The following is a 10,986-nucleotide window of genomic DNA, read 5'->3' on the forward strand; positions in this document are numbered from 1 at the left end:
TGACTGTTCTGAAATATAAATATGATCATGCTATTTTCCCACTTAAAATGCTTCCATGGCTTTCCAGTGACATTGGGAAAAAGACCAAAATCTTTAGCATAGCATACAGTATTCTGAATTAGTTGGTCCCAAGTTTCTTCCCTCTCCAAAGTCACTTCCCACTACTCTCTTCATCCTCCCCACTCCAGCCACATGGGCCTTGTTTAAGTTCTTTGAATTGGCCATGCTTGTTCATTCCCCAGATACTTTGGACATGTCATTCCCTCTGCCTGGAACATTGTTCTCACATTCCCCCCTCCCTCCTCTACACACCTAATTAATTTCTTCTCATCCTTTAGAGCTTAGTTTAAATGGAATGCCATCTAATACTGTCCTATTTTAACTCCTCTACAACTCTGTACTTTGTGAGCCTATGTGATTAGTTGATCATGTCTCTCCATTAGAACATAAGCTGTCTCGCTTACCATTTTATTCCTAGTGACAAGCACAGTTCCTAAAACACAGTTGGTGCTCGGGAAACATTTGTCAAATAAATAATCTGAAGGAGAAGCCCCAGAAAAGCATATAATTCACGTAAATATATTTTTTAATCAAATGGAATCAAACAGGGACTAAATGGGGATCAGACAGACACTACACCAGGTCCCATGTCAAAGTACATGATAGGAAAATCCTTCAGAGGTTCTTGGGTAAAAGAGAATAGGTTGTTACATTAGCATAGGTAATGCCATTTAAATTTTTACTACGTTTTTCTAAGCTACATAGACTACATTCTATATTGATTACTTAATATCCTTTTAAGATTTCAATATCACTCTTCTTTAATATTATTTTATGAATATTACCCTCTTTTTTCATGCTTCATGCAAAGCCTCAGTAATCAAGGACTAACTTACAGGGACTTCCCTGGTGGTCCAGTGGTAAAGAATCTGCCTTCCAACACAGGGGACGCGGGTTCAATCCCTGGTTGGGGAACTAAGATCCCACATGCCAGGGGGCAACAAAGCCCCCTCACCACAACTACTGAGCCCACGCGCCTCAACTAGAGAGCCCACGTGCTCTGAAGCCTGCACGCCACAACTAGAGAGAAAAAAAAAAATCTGCACGCCACAACTAGAGAGAAGCCTGTGTGCCACAACAAAAGATCCCACATGCACAACTAAGACCCAACGAAGCCAAAAATAAATTAAATAAATTTTTTTTAAAAAGGACTAACTTGGGCTTCCCTGGTGGCGCAGTGGTTGAGAGTCCGCCTGCCGATGCAGGGGACACGGGTTCGTGCCCCGGTCTAGGAGGATCCCACATGCCGCGGAACGGCTGGGCCCGTGAGCCATGGCCGCTGGGCCTGTATGTCCGCAGCCTGCACTCCGCAATGGGAGAGGCCACAACAGTGAGAGGCCTGCTTATCGCAAAAAAAAAAAAAAAAAAAAGGACTAACTTACAATAGTTAACAGTAGGTGGTTGCTCAGTTGAGTAAGAATGATATTACAGACATCCAATCTTAAAAGAGCCAGTTAATTTATGAGAAGCAGAGCATGCACTTGGAAAACAGAGCTTATACCTTAACCCAATGCAATATTTTTCACAAAGTTAGAAATTGGTTTCTAATACATGAATACATAAAGATATTACTTTGATTCAATCTTACTATCTAGAATGTATACTTAACCACCTTATATTTATGTTACACCCAAATCATTTATGATCTAAGCACTGTGTTATTTGTGTCCTGTCATAAGGATATTATGAGTAAGTAAAAAGTAGTTCTCTGAGTAATATAGCCTTGCATTAAAAATAAAAGCTATCGGGGGCTTCCCTGGTGGTGCAGTGGTTGAGAGTCCGCCTGCCGATGCAGGGGACACGGGTTCGTGCCCTGGTCCGGGAAGATCCCACGTGCCGCCGCGGAGCAGCTGGGCCCGTGAGCCATGGCCGCTGGGCCTGCGCGTCCGGAGCCTGTGCTCCGCAGCGGGAGAGGCCGTAGCGGTGAGAGGCCCGCGTACTGCAAAAATATATATATATAAAAAATAAAATAAAAGCTATCGCTAAATATGGATGAAAGGCATGCACTTGATGTATACTATATTACAGATTTTCTCTGGGTTTGAAATTTCCCAAATTTAAAAGCTGTTGGGAAAATAAGAATATTTAAATAAATAAAAGCTACCTTAATCAAACCACATGAGCTATACTGACAAAGTTTATTAAACACAATCAATACGAAACTATTCTTGCACATAATTATGTGAATATTTGCCACAGTAATGAATAAACTTACCTGTAACTTTTCATCCTATTCAGGCAGGCAAAAGTCATGCTATAGGATTTGAAACACATGCTTCTGTATTCACTGAAAACCGATGGTTTAATTTGTAGAGTCCAACTGAGCTGATTTTTTGAATAAGCTGAAAAAAGAAAATTAAATGTCTAGAGAAAGCATTGCACAGTATGAATCCCTGATATGCATGTAATTGAAGAAACTATTTTATACAGCAATCTTATATTACAGTTGATAAACAAAAGGGTTTTTTCCCCTTAATTTTGGATTTTACTTTAAATTATAAAATAAAAATCTTGCATTCTGCCATCTAACTCCAATCACATATTTCTGAAATAATAATCATCAAAAATAAGTAATGCCTATGGTAAAGTTTTTCATGCCATTTGTTTTTACATACATATTATGCTGCACAAAATTATTAAAAAATGATATTCAAATTAAAACTACATTACCTTTTAAACTAATTTTTTTTTTTTTTTTGCCACACCACACACCTTGTGGGATCTTAGTTCCCCAGCCAGGGATCAAACCCGGGCCCTTAGCAGTGACAGCGCAGAGTCCTAACCACTGGACCACCAGGGAATTCCCACAAGCTAGGGTAATATTAATTTTGAGATTATTTATCAAAACCAGCTCAAATTATGTCACTTTCATGTTAGCTACATGAAATGGATTTATATGTATGCTCAACACATTTTACAGAGGAAAAAAAATGTGCACTTATAGACATATATATCTCCTAAAATAAACAGTCATTCAGTTTATATGTTCCAACTTACACAGGGATCTGCTTTATGAACTAGTTACTCTGCTGCAGAACATTCAGTTGTTCAATAAACATTTAAACAAAGTAGACCTTAGAGCAAAGAAAACTACCAGGGACATTACATTATGATAAAACAGCAAGGATTTACTATATAGTACAGGAAACTATATTCAATATCTTGTAATAACCTATAAAGGATATATACGTTATATACAGGATATATAGGTTATATATACATGTAATAACCTACATATACAGATGTAAATCTATAGATTTACACCTATATATAAATCTACATATATAGATGTAAATCAACTATACTTCAATTAAAAAAAAAAGAGAGAGAGAGAATCCACCAAGAAGACAAATTACTCTAGCAAAAACCAGACAAAAACCAGACAAAGATGGTACAGCAAAGAAAACCACAGACCAATTTCTCTCATGAAAAGACACAAAAATTCTCAATAATTAGTAAACAGAATCCAGCAACATATAAAAGGAAAAATATAGCATAACCAAGTAGGATTTATTCTAGCTATGCAACACTAGTTCAAGAGTAGAAAATCAATCAGTGTAATCTACCATATTAATAGTTGAGAGAAGAACACACATAGCTTACTAATTAATGTGGACAAAACATTTGACAAACTCCACACCCACTTAGGACTAAAAACTCTCAGCAAACTAAGAATAAAAGAGAAATTCTTCACTCTGATAGAACACCCATAAAAATTCTATAGCTCACAAAGTACTTAATGGTGATAGACTATGTACTTTACACCTAAAATCAAGAACAAGGCAAGAATGCCCATTCTCATGATTCCTATTCAATGTGCTACTAAAAATCTTAGCCAGTACAATAAGGCAAGAAAAGGAAATAAAAGGCATACAGAATGGAAAGGAAGAAATTAAACGGTCCCTATTTGCAGATATGATTGTCTATGTATAAAATCCCAAGAAATCTTTAAAAAATAAAAATAAAAAGCTCCTGGAATAAGTCGGTTCAGCAAGGTAACAGACTACAAATTCAACACACAAAAAAGTCAATTATTTCTATACGTTAACAATGAACAACTGGAAAGCAAAATTCAAAATGCTCTATTATTTAAAATCAGTCCAAGAAAGAATATTTCCATTGTTGTATAAATCCCTCAAAACATGTTCAGATTCTGTATGCTGAAAATTTATATAAAACACTGATGAAAGAAATCAAAGACAACCTAGTAAATGATGAAACATACTGTGTTCATGGATTGGAAGAGTCAACATAAATCCTCCCCAAATTGATCTATATGTTTGAAACAATTTCTATCAAAAGAGACAGAATAAACAATGTTAAAAAGGAGAATAAAACTGCAGAAATCAAATACCGAATTCTAAGACTTATCATAGAGCTACAGTAATCAAGACAGTGTGGTACTGGAGGAGAGACAGACTGAAATATCAATGCAACAAGAGTGTCAAGAGGGAAAAAAAAAAAAAATTCACCCAACTGATATTTTGACAATGGTGCAAAAGCAGTTCAAAGGAGGAAGAATGGTCTTTTCAGTAAATGGTGTTAAAACAATTAGACGTCATAGACAAAAAAGAAAATTTTGTCCGAAATCTCACATCTTATACAAAACTGAACTCAAAATGATCTAAATGCAAAACTATAAAACTTTTAGAAGAAAATATAGGAGAAGCTCTTCCTGATTTAGGGTTACACACAGAGTTCTCACATCTGACACCAAAATCACAATCCATAAAAGAAAATATTGATTAAATTGGATTTAATCAAAGTTTAAAACTTTTGCTCGGCAAAACACCTTGTTAAGAAAAGAAAAGTCAAGTCACAGAATGGGAGGAAATATTTGTAAAACATATATCCCATAAAGAACTTGTATCTGGAATATATAAAGATACTCTTTAAACTCAACAGTAAAACGAAACAGAAAAACAAAAAACCTCCCACAGAAAAACAAAATAAGCAATCGAATTTTAAAATGGCTGCGGGTATTATAAAAAGACAGACATTTCATCAAAGAAGATATACAGATGCAAATAAGCACATGAAGAGATGTTAAATAGCAGTAGCCATTAGAGGAATGCAAATGAAAGCCACTACATACCTATCAAATTGGCTAAAATTTAACTATCCCTGATATTACCAGGTGTGGACCAAGACATGAAAAAACTAGATCTCTTATATATTGCTAGTGGGAATGTAAAATGGTACAGACACCGTGAAAAGCAGTTTAGCAGTTTCTAATAAAGTTAAACATATATTTATCATGCAGCTTTGCAAGTGCATTCCTGGGCATTTATCCCAGAGAAGTGAAAACTTACATCCACACAAAAACCTGTACATCAACGTTCACAGCAACTTTATCCATAACAGCCCCAAACTGGAATCAATCAAAATATCCTACAATAGATGAATGGTTAAACAAACTGTGGCATATTCATATCATGAAATACTACTCAGAAATCAAGAGGAATGAACTACTGATACATGCAAAAACTTGGATGGATTTCAAGGGTATTTATGTTGAGTGCAGAAACATTTTTTCAAAAGGTATATACTGTAAGATTCCACTTACATAACACTTGTGAAATGGCAAAATTATAATGGAAATAATAATATAATGTAATGGAAAATAGATCAAGGTTTAAGGTTGGTGGTAAGGTTTGACTATAAAGGAGTATTACCAGGAGTTTCGCTGTGATTGTGGAACAGTTCCATATCCTGATTGTGGTGGTTATTACACAAATCTCTATGTGTGGTAACACACACACACACACACACACACACAATGAGTGCATGTAAAGGTGGTGAAATCCAAAGGACTGTAGTTTAGTTGATGGTATCATACTAACGTCAATTTCCTGACTCTGACAATGTATTATGGTTATGTAAGATGTTATCACTGAGGAATTGGGTGAAGGGCATATGGAAATTCTCTGTATTATTTTTGCACCTTCTTATGAGTCTATTTCAAAATAAAAAATTTTTAGTTAAAAAGTATAAAAGTGGACACTACAAAGTGCTTCTCCTCCCCCTGACTCTAGGTATCCAACTTCCCTCTCTGCAAGCAACCAATGTTACTAGATTTGCATGTAAGCCTCCAGATATTTTATACATATTTCATTTTTGTGTATCAATTTCTCTCTTATTTTATACAAAATGTAGCACAGTATACTCATTGTTCTGCACCTTGCTCTTTCCACCTATCAATGTATCTTGGAGATTTTTTTCATAATAGAGCATAAAGAACTTCCTTTTTTTTAGGTTTGCAAGGTAATCCATTGTATGGCTGTAACTCATCATTTATTTAAGCCGTGCCCTATTTTTTTTTGAATTTTATTTATTTTTTACACAGCAGGTTCTTATTAGTCATCCTTTTATATACAACAGTGTATACATGCCAATCCCAATCTCCCAATTCATCACACCACCACCACCACCCCCCGCCAATTTTCCCCCTTGGTAAATGCCATTTGTTCTCTACATGTGTCTCTATTTCTGCCTTAAGCAGTGCCCTATTAATGTACATTTATTTAAATTATTTCTAATCTTTTGCTATTCTGAAAACATAAGCTTGAATTACATAGGTAATTTCTTTTTGAGAGTACCTGTATGTAAAACCGCAAGAATTGTGTCAATTGGCATGTGCATTTATAAATTTGTAATTACTTTCTTAGACGTTGAACCAATTTGCAATCTCACTAGAAACTATGAGTTTCTAGTGTTGGTTTCCCCACACTGATAATACTTTGATAGTCACCTATGCAGTGTATTATCAAACTTTTTTTATCTTTGCTAATCCAATAGGTGAAAATGGTATCTCACTATAATTTTAATTAATCATGAATGAGGTTAAGTGTCTTTTTTTAAGTTTAATGGTGCTATGGTCTGAATATTTGTGTCTCCCCCAAATTCACATGTTGAAATCCTGACCCTCAAGGGGATGGTATTAGGAGGCGGGGGTCTTTGAGAGGGTGGAACCCTCATGATTGGGTTTAGTGCCCTTATAAAAAGAGACCCCAGAGAGCAAAAAGGCTCCACCTATGAACCAGGGAGCGAGCACTCACCAGACACCGAATCTTGGACTCTGCAATCTCCAGGACTGTGAGAAATAAATTTTTCTTGTTAATAAGCCACCTAGCCTGTGGTATTTTGCTGTAGCAGTAGGAATGGACTAAGACAAATGGTCATTTATTTTTCATGTCTTGTCTTTTCATAGTCTCTGAACATTTTTCTCCTGAGCTTTTTATGTTTTTAAAATTTTGTTTTGTTTAATAGGACCTCACAGCCTGGCCAAAATTCATTTTAACATCCTCAGAAAAAAAGTTTGTGCTTCTAGGCTTTAGCTCAAGTTATTCTCTCTTCCACCATTTCTATCTGTGTTATTTTTTAAGACCCAGGTCAAATATCACCTCCCTTATGACTTTAGGTAGGTAAATGAGATATCAGAGAATTATGTAGACTGTGATACACAGATAAGGATTTACAGTTGACCCTTGAACAATGTGGCGGTTAGCAGCGCCAAGGCACGCATGCAGTCAAAAATCCAGGTATAACTTTGCAGTCGGCCCTCCACATCTGCTGCTCCACGTCCTTGGATTCAACCAACCTCAGGCAATGTAGTACTGTAGTACATATTTATTGGGAGAAAATTCCCCACATTTAAGAGGACTGGTGCAGTTCCAACTTGTGTTGTTCGAGGGTCAACTGTGTAAGGTATTATCATGAAATTGAGCCACAAAGATTTCAACACAGTCCTTGCTCTCTGGTCAGTGATGACCCCAATCTCCCTCTCACCTCCCCTATTTCTGGAAAATTAGTCCCTCAGTCATCAGTATGGCCAGAATTCTTAAGGGCCTTAAAATCTACCTCACCATAACTGAGAGAAATTAATCAAGTTTGTATTAATAGAATGCTACCAATTCCTTCTTCACCTCGAATCTGTGATCATTCTGGTATTTGAAATTTTAAAGGAATGGGGAAATTTTTCATCTAATTTATTCAAAAAGTCATTTATCAGCACCTATCAGATACCACGCTGACAGTGAACAAGCCCTCTACCGTGCCAACGGCGTGGTTCCAGCATTCATCATTTATTGTCTGGATTACTCTAAGGCCTCCCTGAGCCTTGTCTTGTCTGCCTCCGTCCCACTGTCTACACAGCTGCCAAGTGTTATTTCTAAAAAACGAGTCTGAGTATGTTGTTCGTTCCGTAATTTCCCACTGTCTTGAAGAGAAAGTCAATCCCAGGAGGTGTACGTGGTCTTTCGTGTAGTTGTCATGGCCTAAAAAGTCTGCCTTATCCCTGGCCATTCTCTGCCCTCTTTTCCAGCCCTCCAGCCACACTGTACTTTTCAAGGAACACCTCGCAGTTTCCTAGAAACCTCCTCATTGATACTCAAGCTGGTCCTTTGGCCACTCCAACTTCTTCTAAAACTGGACAACTTCAAGACAGCTCCCTAAATATCTTGTTTAAGAAGTTTCCCTCATCCCAAATATTTATTCCTTCTATGTTCACTTCCAAAATTTGGAAATATTTATACTGTATTTTTTCTAAATTTCTGATTATAAAAGACATATTTACTGAAAAAAATTATGAAAAGTATATAACGAATGATAAAATGATAGATCACCAACTCCACCTCAGATAATCACTGTTAAAATTTTGATGTATCTCTATTCTCACTATATATCTCCAAGTTCATAATACAAACTGATTTGTAAGGTTTTTTTTTACCTTTTTAAAAATTGAAGTATAGTTAATTTACAATGTTGCATTAGTTTCAGGTGTACCGAAAAGTGATTCAGACAGATTGTTTTCCATTACAGGTTATTACAAGATATTGAATAGAGTTCCCTGTGCTATACAGTAGGTTCTTGTTATTTTATAGATATTAGTGTGTATATGTTAATACCAAACTCATAATTTATTCCCCCCCACCACCACTATCCCCTTTGGTAACCGTAAGTTTGTTTTCTATGTCTGTGAGTCTATTTCTGTTTTCGTAAATAAGTTCGTTTATATCATTTTTTTAGATTTCACATATAAACGATATGATATTTGTCTGTCTGACTTACTTAGTATGATAATCTCTAGGTCCATCCATGTTGCTGCAAATGGCATTATTTCACTTTTTTGTGCTGAGTAATATTCCATTGTGTATATATACCACATCTTCTATATCCATTCATCTGTCAAAGGACTCTTAGTTTCCTTCTGTGTCTTGGCTATTGTAAATAGTGCTGCTATGAACACTGAGGTGCATGTATGTTTTGAAATTAGAGCTTTCTCCAGGTATATACCCAGGAATGGGAATGCAAGATCATATGGTAACTCTATTTTTAGTTTTTTAAGGAACCTCCATACCGTTCTTCATAGTGGCTGCACCAATTTACATTCCCACCAAGAGTGTAGGAGCCTTCCTTTTCTCCACACCCTCTCCAGCATTATTTGTAGACTTTTTAATGGTGGCTATTCTGACTGGTGTGAGGTGATAACGCACTGTAGATTTGCATTTCTCTAATAATTAGCAATATTGAGCATCTTTTCATGTGCCCGTTGGCCATCTGTACGCCTTCCTCAGATAAATGTCTACTTAGGTCTTCTGTAACTTACCTTCTTAACACTACATCTAATCATTTTCCATGTGGCTACACATTGATTTAAATCATGTTTATCGGCTGCACTATTTTTCACTCTATTGAGAGTAACAGCTTATCAATTCTTTTTTTGTTTTTGTTTTTTTGGCCAGGCCACACAGCTTGCGTAAGCTCAGTTCCTCTACCAGGGACTGAACCCCAGCTACCGCAGTGAAATCCCGGGAGCCTAACCACTAGGGTACCAGGGAACTCCCACAACTTGTCAATTCTATTGGAGGCCTTTAAGTTTCCCAGTTTTTGCTCTTTATAAGATGATCTTAGTTCCATCCTGACGTTTTTTTAAAGGGGCCCTTAGGTATCACTTCTTTAAAAATTCCCAGTGCCTGGCAAGCAGTATTTGTTAAATGAGTTTCATGTAAAAAATGAACTTAACGTTCTGGTTAATATTGGGAGTTAAATAATCAAACTGTCTTCTACAAGGATCAGGTTCGGTGTGCTACTTTCTTGATCTTATTTGCCAATACAATGTGTTGAATTAACCTATTCATCAAAAAATAATATTGCTGCCTTAAATTCTGAAACATGGCAAGATACATGCAAACAAAACACAAACAAAAGGCGATAACTATGAGACAGCTGGTGTCCTTTCCCGCCGGGGCAAAGGAAAAAGGCACATGACCTTGAGACTCCAGCCGGCACAGCGGCGGCCGGCTCCTGCAGGAGCTCAACGAAAATAAGACAAAGGTCACTGGATACATGGCGGCGGCCCGCAGGCTGCGCTCTCCTCGGCCAGGACCTCTAGTCCTCAGCTATTTTTCCCAGCCTCTGGGTAAGGGACGGTAAGAGCCCAGGCTGAGCGTTCTACGGACAGCGAGGCCCAGGACCTAACGTACAGGTCTTTGGCTGACCCCGCGCGGATTCCCGAGACAGCCCGCCGCCCGCGCCTGCGCAGAAAAGCCGTCCCGCGCCGTGGGCTGCGTGCGAGTGACCCCCACCCACACACTCACCCGCCGACGTCGTTAATCGAGGACAGTCAGCCTGTGTGCCCCGGAACGCCGACCTATGCGCTCCTAAAAATCGACTCCCGGAGGAGCTCAGCTTGCGGCCTCCCCACATCGTGACATAAAGGATCCACCTCTTCCGGTCCCTCCCGCAAAAGATCCCCAACAGAAAGGTTCCGAGAGCCAAACTAATCATGGTCGCAGTGATGGGTGTTACAGATGTGTGACTGTAGTTACTTTTAACGCTCAACATGTCAAATTGTGCATGCAGTTAAACTATAGAATGTTTCTGTTGTCATAAACTGACTTCAAGATCCTCCATTATGCCTATTCC

At 37.6% G+C, this 10,986-nt stretch overlaps 1 protein-coding gene across 2 annotated transcripts in view; it reads right to left on the bottom strand.

Moving 5' to 3' along the window:
- The window catches only part of COQ3 (coenzyme Q3, methyltransferase), a 31,100-nt gene that overhangs the window by 16,570 nt on the left and 3,544 nt on the right, over positions 1-10,986 (bottom strand). Inside the window, exons 2-3 of one of the 2 annotated variants that reach the window (XM_060283385.1) lie at positions 2,276-2,402; positions 1,217-1,399 (exon numbers count right to left, since the gene is read on the bottom strand). In XM_060283385.1, coding sequence (XP_060139368.1) covers positions 1,217-1,399; positions 2,276-2,402 — 310 coding nt within the window. Of the gene's footprint in view, positions 1-1,216; positions 1,400-2,275; positions 2,403-10,658; positions 10,774-10,986 lie in introns of those variants that run through there. The other variant, XM_030882989.2, reaches the window with a different exon arrangement.

Source organism: Globicephala melas, chromosome 14, assembly GCF_963455315.2.
Source record: "Globicephala melas chromosome 14, mGloMel1.2, whole genome shotgun sequence".
NCBI lineage: Eukaryota > Metazoa > Chordata > Mammalia > Artiodactyla > Delphinidae > Globicephala > Globicephala melas.